The sequence below is a fragment of the Lissotriton helveticus genome, chromosome 6 (genome assembly GCF_964261635.1).
Source record: "Lissotriton helveticus chromosome 6, aLisHel1.1, whole genome shotgun sequence".
Taxonomy (NCBI): domain Eukaryota; kingdom Metazoa; phylum Chordata; class Amphibia; order Caudata; family Salamandridae; genus Lissotriton; species Lissotriton helveticus.
The window spans coordinates 1,717,253,266-1,717,278,092 of record NC_136067.1 but is presented as its reverse complement, the minus strand read 5'-3'; the positions used below and the strand labels follow the sequence as shown (position 1 = coordinate 1,717,278,092).

Sequence of the window (24,827 nt, the reverse complement as noted above, 5' to 3'; positions counted from 1 at the left end):
TACCAATCAGTGAAGGCCTCCTTACAAAATAACGCAAAGCTGCTCATAGCGGTACTTTGCATTACTTTTTGGCAACTTTCCAATGCAAAGAAAGTTTTCTTCTGGAAAGTGAATAACAAAACACGTTGCACTAGTTTGCCTCACCTTTGGTGTCTTTCCCCTAGCAGAATTTGTTGATATATCTGGACCCAAATTTTAGAAGGGATTGGGGCTTACATTAGTTTGTGTTTGTGCATAGGATTGAGACCATAGAAAATCCCTTTACTAAGTAACTTAGAAAGTAAGAGTACACAAAGTACATTAAGCTTCACATAAATATTAAATTACGTTTGTTGTATTATTGTCACATATATATTTCTGATGTGGACACCAGAAACTTGGCGTTCACTCCATAAATGTAATTTATGGAAACATACTGTGATGTAAGAATAACTGGGCTTATTCCCACAGTATAAGTTTACCTTTGTGACTCAGACTCAACATCTTCCCTATATATAGACTGTAGCTTGTTTTGGCATTGACAGGAGTGGGAGCTCATCACATCTCATTTTAATGTGTATTTGTTTGAAAACGAGCGAACAATCATTGGATTTAAAGCTAAGACCCCTTTAAAGCTAAGACGCCTTTCAGTGCATTAGGCACAGCGCTATAATGTCGGCAAGCAATGGTCAGAAGAATGGTCATCGTAGAGATGTGAGGAGGTTGGTTTCTGCTTCAAACGTACATATTCTGCTACATAAAAGCTACGTCTGTGTGGATCCCGAGCTAAAGCATACATAATCCCACTCGTGCCGGTAACCGGAGCGGAAGGTTCTGGCGTGTTCAACGTTCATTAGACTAATTTGCTCACGGCGCACTCTCCGGCGGATGCCGAGCCAGGAACGTTGTGTGCGCGTCAGCAGAACTGACTGTCACGAGCACCGGTGTAACTGAAGGGCGGCTCCTCCTTCGTTCGGCGTGGCTCTTTAGTACAGCAATTAGTTTGGGTGATGGACAGAACGTTTCCTCAACTATCAGCAGAATGCTGACACCACCAGTTCGCTCGTGAATTACTCCATTGATTTTTCATATCTGCCGCAGCACCGCACCGACCTCCGAGATGTGAATTCGGGATGAGCCGGGTGCTGTGTTTGTTTTACGTATGACTAAAGACGCACAATCGATGGCAGGTGACGATTATGATGGGCTTTCTCTTGTGGAAGGCACGTTCTCGGTAAATCAAACGGATCGATGCTTCTGTTTAGGAAAGCTTTGTTATTCAAAGCCTCGTGCTTTGTGTTAATCAATAGATCATCCAGTGAAGGTTAATCTGCAGTGGCACAACAAATAGATGTGACTGCCTGCAGCCAGAGGAAAGTTTACGTAAACACAAGCCATTGACTGACTATTTCATATCGACAATTCGGTTTCAGAGGGCTCAGATCTTGGCCTGGAGTCCGGTAGAGGCTACCTGCTCGGGAGCTGAACTCGCCATCACAGCCTGATGCTTGTGCTAGCCAAACTTCCTGCTTCCATCTTCCGCAACTGTAAGATCCTAATACAGTCCACAGACCAGGCCCTTGACAGAAATAACCTCCAATTCTCCATCCTCCTTTCCTCAAATAAAGACCTCCCCTCCCAGGCCCTGATAACTCCCTCTCCTGCAGCTTCATGCACCACATCAGACTGTAAGCAGGCCCTTCTCATCGTCCCCAGCTTCTACAAACTTAATTTAACAGAAAAAGACCGCAATTTCTTCCTTTTGACAACCTTTCGTCTCGTGTCATTCTTTAGACTTCAGCTGCTCCCTCATCCTTTCCCCACTTGAGAATCAACACATGGGGGGAACGTACCAACTGCACCTACCATCCTATCAACAAGTACATTAACCTGCTTTTCAGAACGAAATGAGTTCCATATTGTTCCTCTCTCACCACCCTTCCAGATTCTCTCTCCTCACTCCGCCCTACAGAGGAAGCCACCACAACTCCCTCAATTTCTCATCTAACCACTCCAAAATCCAGGGCATGGATGATCATTTCTCTGTGCCTAGCGCTGGCATTTTCTAAAGAAATGCATCGAAATAAGACTTCATCTCTCTCTAACCAGCAACAGGTGGTGCCGTATATCAGATGCGAAGAGGAGTTTAGAGTCATGCCAATGCCCATTATGCTTAGTGGTCTCTCAGCTGAAATGCATGACCTCCTTCTGAAAGTGGGTTCAGGTGTGACTGTCATAAACAACACCTGCCATAGGGTGTCTTCTCTTGAAAACGCAGGGGCAGATTTACAAGAAACTTATCAATCTGTACAGATGCGTCAGTTTCCCTGCACCTCCATAGGAAATCCTTGCGCCACCACGGATGTGCCGCACCATGCTGCAAGGATTGACAGAGGCATCAGAAATTTGGACGCATGTGTTGGCTGAAAAGTAACGCATTGCTGGAGATGCTCATGAAAATGATGCAGCTCCAGCAATGCGCCACAGAGATAGGTGAGTCCCATTCAAAAAGTTCTGCTTCATTCCTTACTCCTGGTCTGAGCAGGCGTAGGGATTTTGATGCAGTGAATGCATAGAGTGACAGTGAAATGTTGTTAATTTCACTGCGTCAGTTCTACATGGCTTTCTGCTTGGGAGCGCCCACCCTGCATACATTATTACCTGACGCAGGTATAATGTGGTGCAGGGCTTTACAAGGGAACGCATCTCCCTAGATGCGCCACGTTCTAAATTGGCCACAGCATGGCACATTGTTTATGCCGCCTCTGCGTCACAAAAAGTGACGCAACAGCAGGGCAAAAGTGTTGCAAGGGTTTGGAAATCTGCCCCTCAGTGAGGCATACATGTCTGACATCCTGTACTTGGTTCTCTAGAGTAAGGGGTAACAAGAGACTGCAAACTCCATCTTGAACTCAGGACTCCAAACCGACCTAAAGGGCTAGTCTGCTGGCCTCCTGATCAGAGCCTCAGGGACATAACAGGGACACAGCTCCTGGTCCAAAATGCAACAAGCTCCTGAACCCCCAAGTGGCACCTCTGTGGTCCTGGGCCCTTGGTGTGGCTCTTGAGCCTATTAAATCAAGCATTTGGGCTCTTAGCAACTGCGAACGGGCCAGTTTGCATCTGAACCACAACTCTCACACAAAGAATCAGAGCAAGCTGCAACAAGGTCAACTTTTTGCACAGAAAGCATCGTCCGCTGGTGCAGATCACCACAGTGAGGCTCCAGCCCAACCATCCACAAAGCCCGTGCTGCTCTTCATGCCACGCTGACCGTCGACAGTGATGTTCTCTTTGCTCCCAGCAAAATTCTTCCCCCTGAATGGGACTCTTGGCACAAAGCTTGAGAAGGTAAACCTTTAGCAGGACTAACTTGGGACTGTATCCGACCCACACTCCATCGCAGTTGGCTTGAATGTTTGGATTTGACCTGGTCTAGTGTGACCAGATAGCCCCGGTTGGCGCTTTATGCTTTTAGGCACTATATTGCAGTTAATTCTTTAAAAATTAATTAGTCCAGTTCCACTTATTCGATTGATGTCGTATTGGTCTTGTTTTTAAAATTAAATGAAACACTATTTTTTCAAATACGGTGTGGGATTTTTTTGAGTGGTGTTTTCACTGTTTTTACTGTTTGAAGTGTTGTGCAAATACTTTAGACATTGTCTTCAAGTTAAGCTTGACTGCTCTGTGCCGAGCTACTAGATGGTGAGCACAGGTTCATTTGGGGGTTGCTAGTGCCTTAACCTGGCTAGGATTGTGGTTGCTGCCTGACCAGGGCTCACATCCCAGTCAACCAGAAACCTAATTTCCAACACCTCTGAACACCAGGAATGCATTATTATCAAGCAAACAAATATAGAACTAGAGTGGGATCCAGTTCTGTTGATGTATGATATTATTCTCTATGGAAAAGCAGGTGAATAGAATTGCTGGGACTTGCTTCACACTGATTCACGATCTCAGGAAACTGTACCTATTGCTTAAGGTCTCAGCTAGATCCTTGATTTCTAGAGGCGTCATATTAAGTAGGTTGGACTATTGTAGCACCCTTCTTTTAGGAGCTCCCAATTCCCTATTAAAGAAACTGGAATGCATACAGATAGTCACAGCGAAATGAACACTAAACAGGCCCCTAAGTTTCTATCAAGTTGAAAAATAGCAACTGATACAGAGCCTGACTAAAGACATTTATATCTCTGGCTTCATCATCTGTATTTGAACTTCCCTGGTGCAAAATAATGAAAGTATTTCCCCCTCTCCGTCCACCATGGGTCCACGAAATACCCCCGTTTTAGTCAAGCAAAATGAATATAAGCGGAGTGTGTAGTTCAGCATGCTGATACAAGCTGTGCTTCTCTCTGGCCACTTCCCATCATGTGCATTTTAGCTCTCCTGAGCAATAGAACAGTCACTACAATCCTTCATCCTAGGGGAACTAAAACCCACAAAGGAAAATGTATCAGTTTTTAATAGGAGCTATCTACTTGGCCAAGTGACCGACTTATGTGGTACCTCACCTGGGTTTACGAAACCACAATAAAAAATTAGACCAGATCCCGAATAAGGGCCAAACACATCATATATATGTCAAAAATGTTGCATGTACAGTTTGAGTAGGTATGCAGTTTGTGGTAACAATTTACCACAAAGACACAAGAATAATAGAGCAAGAGCAATTGTTGGTTGCAATGTTTTTTAAGCGTGTCCTTATGCAAAAAATTAATTGAGGCAAGGATGCATTTTGAATTAAAATGTAGCACAAAATGAAAGATTAACATTTTATGTAATTATGTCTTATTTCACTTAATTTTGTTATAATTGCAGAAAAGCAAGTTACCACAATTACACACACACCTAAATTTGAGATTGACAAGTGGTACGTATAGATGTTTTGTTGCAGAGTTTATTTGGCACCCAGAAAAACCTACAAATTACACATTTTGGGAAAGTGGAGATTTTGGAAAATCTAACAAGTTTTGACTTTTGATCCCTGTACAAGCTCTCTTTCAACTCAACGCAGTAAAACTGTCAATTATTGAGGAAAGCACCATTCCCACACATTGACAAAGCTATAAATATATATTGTAATTCACGGCCACAAGAAAATGTGGTATCATACTACATTTACACAATCATTTCATATTCACAACATTGTGATTTCAGTACTAACTAGAGTAAGATTGTTACTGGTTATAAGAAATTCAATTATTAATTGAAATGGGTGGCTGGTCCCCAAGAAATAATCAAACCTCTTGTCAAGGTGAACTCAAAGTCACTAAATTAATCTGAGCTCATCCGTAGGTAGCTATGGCAAAGAGCAGATAGGTTTGACTTAAGGTAATGTGTAAAGTATATTTTCAGTACCAAAACAATAATAAAGTCAAGCCACCAAGCAAAATAATCGAACCTGAATCAGAAAGATAAAGTACAATTTAATAAAGAATATGACAAGAAAAGCAATACAAATACAAAAAAGGGAAAAGGAGACATGAATTTTTAAATTTTAAGTCGAAATAGCACTAAAAAGCATAAAGTACCAGTGGTCAATCGTCACAGTAGATCAAGACATGAGGCCATTTAAGACTGACTGTGATGGAACCCTTTCAGATACAACAATTGGATTAGTCCAGCTGAAAAGTATGGCAGTACAAGTAAAAGAAAAATTTGAAGTGCTAATTCCAAAGGGATTTTTTCTTTCTTTGAAAACCCATTCTGCAAAGGTTGAAGCTGAAACCTGATCTTTGTGCGATGTTTGATACCCTCTCCCATCCTGTGCTTCTCCAGAGGTTAGCAGACAATTGCACATAGAAGATGGCTTTATTATGGATTTACTCTTTCCTGCAAGATTGGATGTTTCATGTCATCCAAAAGCCTCACAAATCTTCAGTTTATCCGGTGCCATTTGGTTTGCCGCAGAGCTGTTTAGTGAACCCTTTGCTCGTCAATGTTTATGTGCGCTCATTTGAAGACATAGTAGAAGCTTATGGCTTGACCTTGTTGTCTTACGCAGATGACACACAGATTATTTTGTCACCTTGTGCCAAGGATGAATTAAATCCATCTAATCTGAGGACCTGCCTTGTGGAGGCTGTGAGATGGATGAGGAATAACTGTCTAAAATTGAATGACAATAAGACAGGGGTTTTATTGGTCAGCAACCACCCACAATTGGGTTGGCAACTGCTGATGATGATACAGTGGGGAGTCAAGCGAGTACCAGTTTGACATATCCTCCTGGTGGTTACTCCCGTGAGGCGTTGCCAACCCCCCCTCCCCTTTTTCCACTAGAGAAAGGTAGAGAAGGCCATTAGATCAGCACAGGGAACTAGGTTACACACACACGCTTGATTTTATACATGAGTATCCACACAAAGAGTGATGAGAGATAACAAAATAGGTAGTAGGAGATAGATATACCCACTACTCATAACCATAGAAATAACGAAGAGGTGGTAGCATTCACCTTTCTGTAAGGACAGGCATAGTGTTTTGTGGATTCTAGTGAGTGGGGGGCAGCCTGCATCCTTGTCCAAATCCCCCTTGGGCCCCTTGATGTTCGGGGCCTGCACTGGTAGCCAGAAAAAATGGGATATTTAACTAACTATAGCAAGGTGGCCAAAGACCTGGGCCTTTGGCAGGATGCAAGCTCATCATGGATCATCAAATAAACATGGTGGCTGCTAGTTGCTGCAGCCTACTTCGGTGTTTGAGGATAATATTATGGCTTTTACCTCCCTCTACTCAAAACACGCTTGTACATGCCTTGATCATTTCGAGACTAGATTATGGCAATGTACTTTACTTTAAAGCTTCGAAATCCACTGTCCATAGGCTTCTGATTGTTCAGAATGCTACAGATCATCTTTTATGACACATTCCAAACTTTGTCTTGGCTTCGTATCATTTACAGACTCACCTCTGGCGTCCCATTAATAAGCGCACCCAGTTAAAAGTCTTGTGCTATATGCTATGTTCAGCACAGGACCTACCTATGAAAGTTTGGGGGTACAGCCTTATATGGAGAACCGTGCTCTACATTTAGGCAGCAAAAATCTTACTGTGATTTCCAGAGTAACGCTGATGAGGTAAGGTGGGCTGTCCTTTGCCTTTTGGGACACAATGTTTGGAATGCTTTCTCCAAGAAGGTCTGTGTATGTACCTTATTAGGGAAGTTCAGAAATCTATTAAAAAAATGTCTATTCCTATTTTCCATCTTTAGGGGTCACCATCATATTTTAATGCTGGGCAGCCCCATTGGGGAGCCAGGCACTATATAAATCAGAAAATCATTGAATAGAAACTGTAATCTGCATGTGAAGCCGTGGGCCAGATATTGGAAACAGGTAGGGCCCGCTAACATTCTGAAGCTTTTTAATAAATTAGCAAAATATCTTCTAAGTGAAAGCACAGCAAAGGACTTTGTTGTTTTTTCAGAGGCGTGGCGATGTCTGTGCGGGACAATGCTGAAATATCATCTAATGCTGTGGAACTGCCAGTTGAATTCTTTTCACCACTGATACCCTTGAGGCTCTGGGGCAAAAAGATTTTTAATGGTTCCAAGGTTTGTTCTGGTGCCCAAACAACAATAGAAGTGCACTTGTGAGGCCCCCCCTGACCACAGGGAAGTGCCCTTAGAGACTTACAGAGCATCAAGAAGAGGCCAAAAGCAAAGCTCAGTCCAAGCCCAATTGCTACGGGTCAGCTGGACACTTTAATATTAATATTCTACATGTCCCACTTTTAAACACCATGCACGCTGCCTTGTGGGCTCCTAGGTCTACAGAGGGGTGACTTACTAATATTTAAAAGTAAGGTCTTTATGTGTCAAAAAGAGTTATTTTGACAGCTCCCACTGTAGGTTTAACACTGCAGCAGTCAGGCTACAGATGGCAGGCATATAGCCATGTTTGTACCCCTACTGTAGTGGATGTCTCAATAGGTACTGTGGTTCACTAGGGGTATTTGTCTTCCATACCCTGGGAACACTTTTTGCCTCTACATTTAACCATATGTAAAGGGGAGCACAGGCAGTTTACTCCTGGTTAGCCGGGCTAATGGCCACAGAGTTGTAAAGCCAGCAACAATCTGAGGGTATGCTAAGCAAAAGGTGGTGATTTATACAGTTACCACCAGGCTCTAGGTTTGGCTGTGTGAGTGACACAGGCAAACTATGACAAACAGCTTGAAAACAAAAGTCCTCATAAAGAGCACTTACAGATGCAGTCATTGAAGGTTTATGTAAAATTGGCTAGTAAGGGTTTAATCACTGGAGCTGGTTGAGATCACCTCAAAATAGGCTAAGCTCTGTTTTGTCATTTGCAGTCTATGCCAGAAACACATCCAAATTGTCAGACTACCTACAGAGTTCAACCAAAGATGTGCTGGTGTGCACTTGGTGTGACCAGCAGATGAGGCTTTGTGCAACATCAGAAGGAAGACTCAATGCTTCATCACGTTGTTACTCTACTTAGCTGTACCTAACCTACCCTGCAGTATGCTGCCAGAACCTGTCAAGGAAAATATGACATAAAATATTACTGCATAGCTTGTTCCCTTTCCACCTCAGCCTATCTTACTCCACTAACACACCTATCGCCCCATGTCTCCCTTAGAAATCAACTTTTGTCAATGTGGTAGTGTGTGCTCAGCGAAAATTGCATGTTACCAATTTAGTCTCAATTTTCAATGGAGAAGGCAGCAGTGTTTGGATCCCTGGTAACCCAGCATCCAGGGATGCATATCACTAAAGTACATTTCTCTCACACTGTTTGAAGTCAATGCAGTGTTTTTAATGTGATCTTCATATTGCCATAGTTTTTGCCCTTTTTTGTTTTTCCCCAAATGTAAAGTTGTATTTTTAATGAGAAATGTTTGGGTCTACAGGGTGGTAGGACTTTTGCCATTCTTCATGAGTTTCAAAGCGTTCGATTTCAGAATTGTGAGAAAGTTCTGTTTCTTTATAATACAGCATTGACGTTTTCAAGAAATCTTAGTTAAGAAAATGTAGCTGGAAAAAGCACTCCTTCAGGACTCTATTTTTTAGGTATGTCTGGGTTTGGTAGGTTTTGCTGGGCGACAAGTACAGCAGCTACCTACGTCTCAAAAAATAATATTTTCCAAGGGAAATCAGATTCCCTTTTTAAATGATCATTTTTTGGACCCACACATAGATGTTTTCTTTTGGCTTACTTTTGTATGTAGGTGTTCACAAAAAGTGCACAAAAACACATTTTACAAACCCTCTCTGAGAATCACCTGGTATTATCATTGATCACAAATTTGGATTTGCATGAATGACTGCAATCCTTAAATGAGACTACATTTAAAAAAATGCATACCTTTCCTTTGTGGCCAAAACGTTATTATTTACAGTGTTCCTTATTAAATTATCTCTGGCTGTTGCACAATGAAAAAATAATTGTAAGCAAATACTCAGTTGTTGAACAAGCTATAATCACTTCATACCTCTGTTGCCAGAAAAGGATGGTGGATGTAATGGGGTATTGCTTTAATAGATGAGCATTCAGTGCAAAAAGTTGCAGTGATTTGTATATGTAAGAACTGTGGTTGTTGCTTGAAGGAGGTGCTAGCCTTCCTCAAACAACACCACAATCTTTATCAGGATGATTCACAAAGCAAGTAAATTATCCTCTGATCAACCCTCTGGTAGCTTCACACAAAGGTATTCAGGATAACTTGTAGGCAATGTTCAACGTATTTTTCCAGCACTTAAACAGTAATAAAGTGAAAACACAACACAAGAAAAATCCCACACTAACATTTTATAAATTATTTTTATTAACATTCATTTGATAAAAAAATGACAGAAATCTACCAAGTCGCCGGAGACCAGGGCACAGTCAAAATTTATGGCTGACTGCGATGGAGCGCTGTTTAGATATTATAAGTGGATTGGACCCAGCCTCTGCTTACCTTCAGACTTAGAAGAGTTTTGGTAGAAAATTGTCTGATAAGGTAAAGTTCAGCAGGGCAAGGTAGCCGGTGGTGTCCAAGGAGGTATCCGAGGAGGAGGTATTGTTGATGGGGAGCTGATGGACGATGTGGTGAAGATTTCTTTGTTCAGACTTAGTCTTTTTTTTTTAAAGTCAAATATTTCCAATGGGACAAATCTGCAGTCTGTGGCCCACAAGGGCTTCACAAGGCTAGATACCCCTTCTGAATGCGGCGGTAGTCACCACAATGCCAGGTCAATGCACCTGTAGCAGATCAAAGAGCAGGTAGGTCCTGGTCTTTTCTCGGTTCTTAGTGCACTTTCTGACTGAAAGTTGCTAAGTCTCAAGTTTTAGATTTGGGTTCACTGATCACCTTTAACACACTTCCAAGAAACACACATGAAGGAGCAACAGATGCAGGTTTACGATGATTAATCCCCCGCAGCAAATTGAAGGGGAAGGATAAACGACCCACATCCGGGGTTTTAGTTCCATGAGGTTACCACCCGCCTGGCTGGTATGAGTGCAGATGGCCGAGTGAGGGTAATTATAGTTGAGTTATATGCTTTTGGGATGAGGCAGCACACGCTCTATAGGCAGGTTGTTACAAAAGTGTTGTGTTTTTTGTTTGTCTTTCAGTTGCGAAGACTAGTTTTTCCTTATGCAGTGGCTTTAATATGTATGACGCCCTGAAGAAATTGCCAAAAAGTATTCGATGGCAATGAAACATGTCGGCAAGTAAAGTGGTGTGGGTTGGATAGTTAGTAACCACACTCACTTTTTTAGATTCCCCACCCAACACAAGAGACCGAATAAAATTATATATCTGTGTTGTCGTGAGGTTTTATAAGTTGTTTTGACACTTTATTGGTTGTCTTGTGGTCTTCTTTCACTGCATTCTGTCACAAAATACTTTTCTTTTTGTGTTTCTTGGACACATTTTTCTTTTCCGAGCTTGATGGTGCCGATGATGAGAACAGGGCAATCCTGGTGAGTACCTGCTAGGTTCCCGTTGGTGGTGCGCCCGTGAGGTGCCATCTCGCTCCCACACACTTTATCTGTTTTCCTTGTGTTTCAGTTTTGGACACTAAAGTGTGTGTGTTTTTTGTTGTCTCGCAACTGGATTTTTACTGTTGGGGAATGGGCGAATGTTAAAGGAGGCACACTCTCAGGATATACCGACTACCCCTTTAACTAATGGAAGGGGAGTAAGTTTGTAATATTTATGCAACATATGGTATGCCTAAAAAGGACGAAGTTATAAGTGCTTATAAGGTCTAGGTCATTTTTGTATTAATTATGATGATTGGAGCCTTTTCAGTCCATGAGACCCTGATCAGGAGGCCATCCAACTCCTTGGGGTCACTCTGGCTGTCCTGGGTTCTTAGTCAAAAGCGGGTCTCAAGCAGCAGGGCAGTCCTCTGTAGGAAGAGGGCAGGCATCAGGCAGCAGGGCAGTCCTCTTGGTGCAGCAGGGGAGTCCTCTGTGAGTCCTCCGCAGACCCAGAGGTGAACTGCCAAGAGTGGGTCGGAGGGTCCTAATTTTATAACTGGTGCGAGCTTTGAAGTGGAAGAAACTTCTAAAGTTTTACCATTACGGATAGTGTTGGAATTTCCTTCCTACCTGCCGTAGTCTCAGGCTGTAGGGGGCACAAAATATTATTGTGAAGTTCTTCGTGTGTGGCCTGACTCAGCTTCTTTAAATTGTAAGTGAGGCTGTGCACATCTCAACCCCTCCCATCTTGCTGGGATGCTTATCCTGCCAACACCCGGTCCTCCTTTTGTGTGACTGTCTTGGAGGAATATACAAAGGTCAAAAACTGCCAACTACACCCAGTCATGTGACCCAGGAAAAAGGCTGTTGGCATCAAGTAGCTAGTACAAGAAAATGCTGACTTTCTACAAAATGCATTTTCAGAATTGTGACTTTAAATGTGACTTCTAAATTACAATTTCTTAGACACCAAACATGACATTTACACCCGCTCCCATACAAATGTTATCACCTATTAAATATAATAAGGCAGCCCCATGTTTTGATGTGGGAGAGAGTTTATGAAATCTTCACTACCAGAGTATTCATTCTTAAACACTCATGTCTAACTTTTTTATTACAATGCCCCCTGCCCTATGGGCTGTCTAGGGCACACATTAGGGGCAACTTATCTGTATTAAAATGGGAATTTTAGGCCTGGTAAGGGCTTTATTTTGCAAGACCAAATTGCCAGTTTAAAACTGCACATAGGCTGCGCTGGCAGGCCTGAGACTTGTTTTAAAAGGCTACTTAAGTGGGTGGCACAATAATTTCTGCAGGCTCACTAGTAGCATTTAATTTACAGGCTCCGGGTACTTGTTGTATGACTTTATTGGGGACATAAAAGTCAATTAAATTTGCCATTCAGGTGTAGGCCACTTTTACCATTTTATAAGGAGTGAGCCCAAGCACCATAACACTGGTTAGTAGTGGTAAAGTACACAGAGTCCTAGAAGCCCAAAAATAAATATCAGAAAACAAGGGGGTTAAGGCAAAAAGGTTTGGAGTGACCCTGCAGGGATGGCCAAGTCAACAGTATCTTTGTATCTTTGGGAACATCTTGAAAATATATATACATATGACTTCTTTCTAAATTCTACATCGTATTTAGATTTGAAGAATATAGCTTTTATGGTTTATGTATGAGTTTCATGCCAGTTTCTTCCACAAAATGAAAGTTGGCCCACACAAAGTTGTTGATTGTCTTTTGAAATATCATCCTCAAGTCATTGGGATAGTGAAAGGGAACGTTCGAAAAGTTTGGAATAACTTTTGATAAATGTAGTCATGAGATGAATATACATTGCACTATTTTGAACAATTCTAGCTCCAAACCACACAGAATTATATGAATATTACCTACAATAATGATGAAAGGATTATTTTTAATAAGGGAATGATGAATTAGGAATCAATCCGTGAAGCACTGCAGTGGCACCACGTTATAGTTCATCTGTGGAACTAATTGTTGTTCTACAAATAGCATGGTAATTGATGCAATTTAGTACTCTAAAACAGTGGGTGCTTCCGGATGGCATGCACAAAAAATATACTGATTTATGTGACTGCATATTGAACTAAGGTTATGCAAACCAGGAACTTGAGTCAATCACGATTTGTTACTCTGATTATCTGATTGGATGTCATCAAAGGGATGGTGGCCTGATGTGTCAGCAGAACCCTATATCTAAGATCACATTTATATAGAGTAAAATGCAGCCAGTTTTCCTTACAAGAAATGGGGTTAAAGGTTTACTTTAAAAAAAAGTTCTTTTGAAAGTCAGCACTAGTCCTCTGGACCACTGCCTACTCCCTAAAAAACATGTTTTAATTTATAAAGGGGAAGGGGCCCCATTGAGCTCACCCCAACTCAGTTGTCAGTATATTTTTTATGTTTTGGTCGCAAAATATTGGTTCATCTCCTAAATAATCACTATTTGGAAGGAATGTCTACAAAATGCTTCATCCAACTAGCTCTTCCTTTGGGAGTCAGAAGCCCATTGTAGGAGTTTGTAATAATTTAGCGACTCGTTGCAAATTCGTTATAGTAGTTGGTTTTATTTTACTGACTGCTAAAATGGGGGTTGGATATATTTAAAAAAAACTTTCAACATTCCCAAACAATCAGAATCCTTGCTTGTGACAGTAAAACATTTTGTATCATAGTGCCTGTGTATTATTTTGATTGCAATGTTTGCAGTGCTAGTTTATTAACTGTGTTAGAGAAAATGCAGTAAAGAACTGTTTTAACAATATTGAACTTCGTTTCTGCAGCTAAAAATGACCAAGATATTATTCTGTGTTCCAGGAAGCAGACGAAGCACTTTTATGTAATTTGGAACTTCAAATTGAATCTCAGTTCTTGCAAGATGATATTAATGCCACAAAGGACAGGTATAAAAAGGTAATTTTGCTTTTCCCTACTTCCCATTCAAACCTTTAATTGGTGTATGAACATATAGATTTGGCACCTGACTTGCAAAGATGATGCTGAAACGTACACTTGTAGTACTCCTGCTTTAATACAGACTTCATTAAGTAAGCCAGGACTGCCCGTGGCTTACTGTGGGAATTAAGAAGTAAGCCCACAGTGCTTAATGAGTAAATTCCACTGAAACACAAAACATAGATACATCTTTGAAATCAGGTCTGATACACTAATCAGGGTGTGTTCCTAAGGGATTCTTGGTCACATTAGTAAATAAAAAAGTAATTATGTGCTCTTTGGGTAAAAATGAAACAATGGTTGATTTGAGTTTGAAAGTACTAGAGATCTCTTATGTTTTATATAATCCAAATAAGGTGCATATAAGGCATTGCAAGTGGTCATTGTGCCAGATCCATACTGCCTTTGCCTTGCTGTGCTCCCTCACTTGAGACTCTGCTGCTTTTGTAACCTTATACTTTGTCTCCTACTCAGTTCTGCTGTCTGTTATGGCCTTGTTTATTGTGCACAGTTTTTTTATATTGTCTCTTGCCCCGCTCTACTGTTGCTGCCCTGCTTATTGTGCACTGTTTTAATACATTGCTTCTAGGTTTGTCTTCTGTCTGTTGTTGCCTTGTTTGATGTAGATTGTTTTAATAAATTATGTTCTTGCTCCATTCTGCTATCCATTGTTGCTCTGTTTATTTTGCACTATTGTTACATTTAATCTAATTTCTGTTCGCTACGGTGTTTTTCTTTTTTTGGCCCTCCGCCCAGTCATTTTTCCTGCCTTGCTGCCATTTTAACCTCCTGACCCATGCTAACCCCGCCAGTGCCCCTCGCAGAATCTACTTACTGGAGGCTGCATCATGACTCCATTGAGAAGGTCCCCGTGCCAGCTTCCTGCTGCCTCTGCCTTGCTGTGCTCCTTCACTTGAGATCCCACTGCTCTTGAAACCTTATGTTATGCTTCCTACTCCATTCTGCTGTCTGTTGCAGCCTTGTTTACTGTGCACTGTTTTTATACATTATCTCTTGCTCTGCTCTACTATTTGTTGCTGGCATGTTTATTGTGCTCAGTTTTAATACATTGTCTCCTGGTCCACCTACTGTCTGTGGTTGCCTTGTTTGTTGTACACTGTTGTAATACATTATATTCTTACTTGGTTCTGTTATCTATTTTTGCCCAGTTTATTTTGCGCAAGTGTTACCTTTAATCTCATTTCTGTTTATTCAGATGTTTCTCCTGTTTTGGCCTTATCGCCCACTCGTTTTTTAACTTTAATGACATTTTCGGCCTCCCGTTTCTCGTCCCTTCCTAACCTAGCCCAGCACCTATTCACTGGAGGCCCTAGTATGGCCCCATTGAGCAGGTCCCCATGCCAGCTCCCTGCTGCCTCTGCATCGCTGTGCTCCCTCACTTGAGACCCCACTGGTCTTGTAACCTTACACTTTGTTTTGTACTGCATTCTGCTGTCTGTTAAGGCTTTATTTACTGTGCACCGTTTTTACACATTGTCTATTGCTACGCTCTACTGTCTGTTGCTGCCTTGTTTATTGTGAACTGTATTAATACATTGCCTCTTGGTCTGTCTACTGTCTGGTGTTGCCTTGTTTGTTGTCTACTGTTTTAATCAATTAAGTTCTTGCTCCATTCTGCTATCCACTGTTGCCCTGTTTATTTAGCACTATTGTTACCTTTGATCTAATTTCTGTTCATGCAGATGTTTTTCTTTTTTCTGCACAGCCTTGAGCTAGTTTTTCCCACTTTGCTGCCTTGTTGCTGTAATTTGCCTCCCATTTCCCGCCCCTTGCCAAACCCGCCCACTGCACCTCATAGGACATAGTTAGTGGTGGCCGTAGTGCAGCTGCACACAGTGGGAACACCGCTGGTGCACAAAAGGCATGCCAAAGGCAAACCTGTCTGGCTCCATCTGCGCCTGGACTGCGCCCAGCACCAGTAACCCTGGTCGTTCTGCCCCTCACAGCTGCACCTCTGCAGACCTCAGAGCCCTGGATCCCAGGTGCATCGAACGCACATCCCCAAATACCTCCAGAGAGACACCACGAACATGACTACATCTATCACACTGACCGAGACCGCCACGGCACACTTTAGTATATTCTAATCAATGCATGATTGCTTGGCAAACATGCAACAGAGATCTGACACATGATTTTATCCCTCACCCTGGATGTTATCTTCCTCACAGAGACCTGGCTGAACCCCACCTCTGCACCAGACATTGCCATCACCATGCCCGAAGCCTACAAGATAACACACAAGACCAAATAAAAAAAATACAGCAGTGGAATTGCCATTGTCCAGAAGGGCACCATTTGCTGCACAAACTCCCCACTTGATTCAACCCAGATAATGGAGCATCTCAATTTCTTATTTGACACTGATGGAATAAGCACCATCAGAGGCACCCTCACATACAGACCATTGTGACCACACCCCAGCTTCTTTAATGCCATCCCTGGCCTCATCACCCATATTGCCATCGGCTCCGAGCAATATATCTTCCTAGAGGACCTTAACTTCCACCTTGACGGCCCTGGGCACACCAACACAACCGACCTTGTGGAAAGCATGAGCAACACCCGCCTCAAACAACTTGTCACCGACCCCACCCACATTGCAGGGCACACGTTCAACTCCATATTTGTCTCACAGCTCACTTGGACCAATACACTGTCCATTTCACCATCTCAGGATCTTCCAACACTGGCACCACACCCCCTAGCTTCATGCGTCGCACCTGGAAAAAGATATCAGAACCTCCCAGACACAACATTTGACCCAGAAAAGGCTGCAAAAAACTTCTCCCAATGGACACAGTCGGCACCTCCAAGTCATCCAAACCCAAAGTACTTGCCAGATATCCATCAGGTTCACGGCGGAGCTGAAATCCACCAAGCACAAATTCTGGCAACTAGAAAGGAAGTGGCATACTAGCAAAAAGACAGGAGACCACAACACCTTCAAGACAGTACTCAACCAATATCACAGCCTTCTGAAAGAAACAAAGAAAAATGCTCTAGAAGACTGTATGAAAGCCAGCACAAAGCAAAGCAAGGAGCACTACACCATTGTGAAGGAACTCTCTAACCCCACAACCACCAGGCACAACATCATTTCCTCCCGAGAACTATGTGACACCCTGGTGGACTCCTTCCATGACAGGATCTCAGCCATATATGAGAACTTCAATCCCCAACCACACGCTTCCAACAACATCAGTTGACTCACACCCATGGAGACAAACGCTGAACACCTGATCAACCATTGGGAGCCTCTTACAACTCAAGCCACAACCTTTATCATAACACTCTGGAGCACCCAAGGACCCATGTCTCCCACACATCTTCAACTTCGGAGTAAGACAATTGGGGACGAACTCAAGAAAGTCCTGAATGTCTCCATCATCATGGCCTCCTTCCCGGAGGACTAGAAACACTTGGGGCCCCTCCTGAAGAAACCTATCTACTGAAACAGCAGAACCAAAGAACTAATGGACCTTCTCCCTGCTCCCCTTTCCAGGGAAGGGTCTCAAAAAGGCAATCAACCAGCAACTCACAGAACACCTGGAACACTACAACCTCCTGGATCCCTCCCAATCCAAGCCAATTACTGCATCGAGACAGCCCTCATACAGCCACTGATGATATCACGGTCCTCCTGGACTGCGGCAAAACAGCCGTGCTAATCCTCCTTGATCTGTCAGCTGTCTTCGGCACTGTCTTCCACAATATCTTAATCAACAGGCTGCACCAAATCGAAATCCAGGGAGATGCCCTCAAATAGATAACTTCATACCTCACTGAAAGAACTCAGAGAACTCGTCTTCCACCGTTCACCTCAGAACCCAAGATCATCTGCTACATCTCACAAGGATCGACCCACAGCCCAACCCTCTTCAACACATACATGACTCCCTGGCCACCACCCTCAGATTGCATGGACTCAAGATCATCTACTATGCCGACAACACCAAGCCCATCCTCTCACTGTCAGATGACCCCCCTCCAGCACCAGAGCCAACTTCTACAGATGTATGATAAGCGTCGTCAACTGGATGAAGGACAACTCTCTCAAACTCAACAGTGACAAGACTGAAGTCCTTGTCTTTGGGAACAACACCTCGCCATGGAACGATGCTTGGTGGGCAGCTGAACTCAGCTCTTCCTCCACCCTGACAGACCACGGCTGCAACCTTGGCATCATCTTGTTCCGCAACTGATGTATGCAGACACAGGTAAACACAATCCCATCCACCTCCTAACACCCCTATGCATGTTTGGTAAGATTTTCAGGTTGCTCCCAATCAACACCAGAAGGACCATCACTCAGGCCCTCGTCAGCAGCAGGATGGACTAGAGGAACACTGTAGCGCTAAGAAACCAATTAGTATACGTGCACTCTTTAATATAACATAACAACACCCCATGTATAGGAATTAATGCAGGCCTCCTGAAGAGACTACAGACAATACAAAACTCCGTGGCAAGACTCATCCTTGAAATCCCTAGACAGACTTGCATCAATCCACACCTCAATAAGCTACACTGGTTGCCAATCCAGAAGAGATACCAGATCAAGATGTTGACCCTCGCATGCAAAGCCCTTTACAACAAAGGACCAGCATACATCAACAAAAGAATGACCTTCCACCAATCAACCAGCACCTGCTATTCACCTTCCTCTTCCTCACAGACACCCCTCAGAAGCCAAGCCAACAGCGGAGGTTGCTCAATTTCTCACCTGACGGCCAAGCCTAGAACAACCTTTCTCTGCACATTAGGACTGCCTCATTGCTCCAGTAATTCAGGAAATGACTCAAGACCCGGCTGTTTGAATTAACAGAGCACTAGTAAACAGCTAGCAACTCCAGCACCTTGAGACCCTCACGGGTGATTTACAGTGTTTAATAAATCCTGATTGATTGAAGTAGCACGCATAATATATTTTGGGTCTCATGCTAATTGCCTTTTTTAACTAATGGAATTACCTGGTGATCCACATTCCAATACCATACAATATACAATATCCACAGCTGACCAAGAATATTTGGCCTCTAAGTATTTGGGGTTTCTGCGACTCACAACCATGGCCCTAGCATTTCAGGTACTGACCACCAAAATATTTAAAATCTGAAACATTGGTTTATAAGACACTTTCCCAGTGTAATACTTAGAATATAACTAATCTATTGTCAGTTCAAATGTCCAATTATTTAGGATGTTTACATTTATATCTAATGCAGCATGCACATCATATGTCGTCCGGAAGGGAAACATACATCACTTTTGGTTGCTCAACAGAAATCCATTCTCCTGATGCTGGTTAAGATGTGTGCTCATCAGAAGGACTGGCTCCATATCTCCTTATCTGATGGCACTGGTAATACATTTCTGCTTGGTTGATTGCTCGGATGCAGAAGCTAATACCAATGTGACACTTTATCTCTCTTTCTTGGTCTTTCCGTCTGATGCCTTGACTACTAACATTACCCTTTCCTAAACTTACCACCTTTGCCATGTCCATCTAGAATAGAGCTATAAATAGAGAAAATGTGTCTATATTAAACATTGGGTAATGCTTTCCCTTCACAGAATCTCATGGAAGTCCAGACCTATGTCAACATCTTACAACAAATCATCCATACAACTCCACGTGTGAATGCCATTACAGCTGGAACCCACGAGGTAAGGTGACCAATTCAAAACAAGTGAAACCAGTGCTTAATTTGTTCCAAACCTGCAACTGGTACAATTTAAGGTTGGGGTGCCAAATACTAGGACTTTGTAGTCTGTTTTCTATCTCATGCACTTTTAATCTACCACCAGGTACACCTCACCTCATAATCTCACTCTAGGAGGTTGTTTTTCACTCCTGCTTTCTCCCCTTTTCACTGGTTTTCAGTCTTTCTTTTCTTCTGTTTTTTACATGTTTGTGTTTTTTTCTCCTTAAATCTGGATCAAAGTCTGTTGAGAAACTGAAAAACACCAAAGGTTAAAGCAACATTATAGTTAGGTGTAATAAGAATATCTGTTAACAATTTAGAAATTCACTGAAACAACCAAAGGTTAGTGTAACTGTATAGTTAGGTGAATTTGTTAGTGTGAACAAGAACGTTTTGAAAGAACAAAAACACAGAAATGTACCAGTTATAGTTAGCAGCACTAACTATTACTTTGCCCCTGCCATGCACTGCTTATGACCTCACAAATGACATCTATGATATAATTTATGACATCACTGATGACATCTCAAATTACATTACTGATGACATCACTGATTACACCATTCAATGAGTGTAATTATTTGCTTTATAGTTTAGATTACGTCGGATAACTGTCATATTAAGTTCTACTTAATTCTATACAGTTTGCATAAAGCTAATGGGTGCATTTAGAAAACACATGTCCTTCTAATGCACCATAGCTGTGCGGAGGTATTGAATATGTTATAAATCTTTGTATTGAAGAGTATTTCTCTGTGGAGGTGACCGTAGACATGTTCATTATGGTCCACCTAACTTATACCTCGCGCCCTCACCATGCACTGCTAATTATACCACTTATTACAATAGTCATGACATCTTCTATGACATCATTAATAATATCACTGCAACATTTGCAATACATTATTGATGAGTAAACTGTGCTTGGTGGTGGCACAAGTTATAGTTAACTTAAGGCATGAGTTATAGTTTCTTGAGATAAGTATAACTTTAACTGCTAAATTTCTATGGTTTTGTGTGTGTAAAAATCTGACCATGACTATAACATCCCTGTAACCTTTGGTGTTTTATGTATATATAATACAGTTCCCGGAATGGAATTTTACTCTCATACAAACATGATGTCAGGGAATTTTAATATATTTTCTATCTTGTCTTAAACTAAAATCAATGGGAATTGGGTCTTACACATAGTACTTCACATAGATAGTCAAGAACCCAAACACCCCATTGAGACATGTAAGTCTTAGAGATACTCACATACCTGTGTCTATGTGATATATATCATTTCCCTTTCATTGGAAAATTATTCAAACACTTTAATTTTTAACAACTACTTGTAGATCCCCAGGTCCCCATTTCTCCCTTAACACGTCGCCAATACATACAAACACACATTCACAAGTGCTAGCCCAACAGCATAGGCCTGCCTAATAAATATTACCGTTCCGCCGGTAACAACAAGAGTACTTCACTGTGAAAAATTGCCAAGTGCCATCTTAAATTATGATAATGTATTTAATGAATGCTCTCAGAAAATGGCAGCCTTTGATTGCCGATTCACAAATGTTTTTAAGTGGGTTAGTGGTCGAGTCTATTTATTTTAAAAGAAACAAACAAGGGATCAATTGCACTTGTCACTTTAAATAGACTGTCTAGACAGTGGGACTCTATGGTCCAGTTGAAGGCATTAGCCGAAACGCTTCGACTGTCCTCTTGTGTTGCACATGGTGTAAGAGAAGAATAATAAAGTTACCTTAAAGAAAACTGCCGTGCTGTGGACACTCTCTGTGCTGTGGATACTCTGTCGGGATCTGCTGAGTTGCTTTGCAAATATATATTTGCACTTTTTGCACATGGTGTATTAAATAAAAATATAATGTATACATTTACCTGCTGTGGTGCCGCGACTTCTGCCGGAGAAGGAGAGGGGGCGAGAGGAATCTAAGGAAAATATATATATATACCTCAAGTTTCTCTGGGGGAGGTGCGGACTCGTCACATCGAGTTTAAAAGAGAGGCGGGAACTTGAGCACAGTGATACTTCACCTGTGGAGGCTTTGGGCGCTGACGAAGGCAGAACAACAGCCAGAAATGCATCCGCCACTCTCTTCAATAAAGCCTCCAAATGTTTCCCCTTGGTTCTCTGTTCTCTTTTGTTTGGAAGGAGTTTATGCTGCATATATATATATATATATATATATATATATATATATATATATATATATATATATATATATATATATATATATATATATATATATATATATATATATATATATATATATATATACATATATATATATATATTCACTGAAAAAACCATAGGTTATAGACCATATATAGTTAGGAATTAGCATTTAAAAAACCTTATTTTACTCACACAAAACCATTGAAATTCCATATATAGTTAGTTGCACTAACTATATATCGCGCACCCGCAATCCACTGCTGATCATGTCACATATTACATCATTCATGACATGGTCAGTGACATCACTGATGACATCACTGATGACATCTCAAATGACATCACTGATGAGATCACTGATGACGTCATCCAGTGACTGTGTGTTTCTGTAAAGTTTAAATATGTTTTACATATTGAAGAATGAGTAGATGTATAAGTGTCTGGACGAAGGATTTAGTAGGTGCATGACTGAATGTATGAGTGAGTGATTAAATGTGTCTCACTGAGTGCATGGGTTAGTGACTAAACTGTCTTAATTTGTGCATCATTATGTCTGTTGTTCTGTAAACTGCTGCATGTGTTGATCATTAGCTATACGAGAGGCTATATGTGTTATTAATTGGTTGCCCAAGTATTTCTATGGCAGATTGAGTTTGTGTGGGGGTGGCTGGAAGGTGTGTGACTCTATGCATAGATGTGTGAGCAGTTTATTCACTAGGTGTATGAGTTCAAGAGTGCATGTGGAAACAGCTACATGGGCAGTTGACTGTGTGCATGAGTGTATTGATGAGTGAATGGATATCTCAATGCTACATGTCATAGTAAGTACATATGTAAAACACAGTACATGTGAGAGTTGGCATATATAAATAACTGTGCATGAGAGCCACTGAATGAGTGAGTGGTTGTATCGATCATTGTGAACTTGTATCAGGGATTGTATAAGAGAGTAAATATGTGTTAGTATATGTTTCAATAAGTAAGGTGTGTTTAACTGTATAGTTGAAGAAATGGAGGTGAGATTGTTTCTTTGCATGACTGACTGGGTGTGTGAGTAACTCCATGGATGAGTGGCAGTGTGTGAGTGTCTGTATACACTGAGTGTATCTAAGGTTATATTAGAGTCTGAAGAGGTTTATCGTATTAGCACAAGAATGATGTCAAATGAGATGTCATCAGTGATGTCATCAGTGATGTCATTTGAGATGTCATCAGTGATGTCATCAGTGATGTCACTGACCATGTCATGAATGATGTAATATGTGACATGATCAGCAGTGGATTGCGGGTGCGCGATATATAGTTAGTGCAACTAACTATATATGGAATTTCAATGGTTTTGTGTGAGTAAAATAAGGTTTTTTAAATGCTAATTCCTAACTATATATGGTCTATAACCTATGGTTTTTTCAGTGAATTTTCAAGGTTTTGTAAATGCTAATTCCTAACTATATATGGTCTATAACCTATGGTTTTTTCAGTGAATTTCAATGGTTTTTTAATAGCAAATATCATAAGCTGTCGAATGTCAAGTACGTGGTAAGTGAAAACATTTTCGTGTTTATGCACACTGATCTGCTTTGAATGGTGCCCCCCCCCCCCTCATTTCTATTAGGAGTACTCTCTCTTTGCAGATAGTGAAAGGTAGTTAACGCAGGCCTTTGCCCCCGTTGTAATCCGTCGTGCCTGCTTCTCTCTCCATTTGATTGATTGTTATCCAAGTATTTACTGTTTTAGAATTAGTTCTCTGTGGTTCATTCTCTATTTACAAACAAACACAGAGTCGCAATACTCTGTTTAGTCTTTGCAGATAACGAAAAATCGTGTAAAAAAAAAGAAAAGGAATCGAGCAAAATCAGTAGGCCACTAATGGGATCTCTTTTTGACCTCGCTAAAATAGAAACATTAGGAACAACCCCTCATGACAAATACAAAACTAGTGAGATGAACTGAACTCCACACAATGATGGCTGCAAAACAGCTCGGCTCCGCCACCCACCCCGCCCAAAATAACGATAAAGAGCGGCTGCCATGATTGGTTGCGGAATGGCCACAACGGAGCTACGAAATGGTGGTGCTCTCATGCTAACCCCAGCTTCAGTCTGAAACATCCAGAAACACTGTAGACTACCAATTCGATCAGTTCCGGTAGCGCCCCAATGTAACCCGGTAGAGAAGAACTAGCCCTCCCCTCTTTGACTGATGGTTCTTGTTGCCTGTCCCTTCTGTTGTCATTTAACAGAACTATTTAGCCTGCTGAAAGGGGTTGTGTTTCGACCGCTGGTTGGTGGAGACATTTTGACTATATTCTGGACCTGCGTTGTCGCGTAATGCGTCATATGACGCGCCGCGTTAGCGCATCCGGAAGTCATCCGGGGCGCGCAGTGCGTAACGTAAGCATAACAAGTCATGTGACTTGTTAATAAAACTTTTCATTGGTTCATTTTACTTTTCTTATTCTAATGATGAAAGCCTTGGTCATATCACCTAAAAATTACGCTTTTAATTACTTCCGAACATTATTTTTTCTTAAATATATGTTATAATGTTCCAGGCTAATGTACTTTCCCGGAAATTTTACAACTGTCCTGCAAGTAAAATATATTCTTTTTTCGAGAAAAAGAGCGTTTCTTCGTCCCATGACGGAGCCGTTGAGCAAAAGAGGGTCGACCTGCTGTCTTAGTCGCCGATACGCCTGAATATGAGATTCTTATCGATCACTTTATGTTGCAGGAATAGAAAACACAACAGCCCTTGACCATTTATCTTTACTGCGTTCCTTCGTATTATACCTTTTACCCTTCATGTAATTGGTCTGCTTTATTTCACTTGCCTTTTAATGATTCTAAAACAGTGACTATTATTAAAAACTTTACCAATGTATATACTACTACCATGTTTTCTTTTAAAAACCTTTATTGTGAAAATTTCATTATACAAATACGAGCCTATAACCACGTGGGCCTGCCACGGAGCAAACTGTAATCGCATAT

General features: G+C 41.5%; 1 protein-coding gene across 1 annotated transcript in view; it reads left to right on the top strand.

Moving 5' to 3' along the window:
- Positions 1–24,827, top strand: part of BFSP1 (beaded filament structural protein 1) — a 245,556-nt gene that overhangs the window by 56,045 nt on the left and 164,684 nt on the right. The window contains exons 3-4 of the mRNA XM_078647091.1: positions 13,777–13,872; positions 19,513–19,605. Of these exons, the coding sequence (XP_078503217.1) occupies positions 13,777–13,872; positions 19,513–19,605 (189 nt within the window). The remainder of the gene's footprint in view (positions 1–13,776; positions 13,873–19,512; positions 19,606–24,827) is intronic.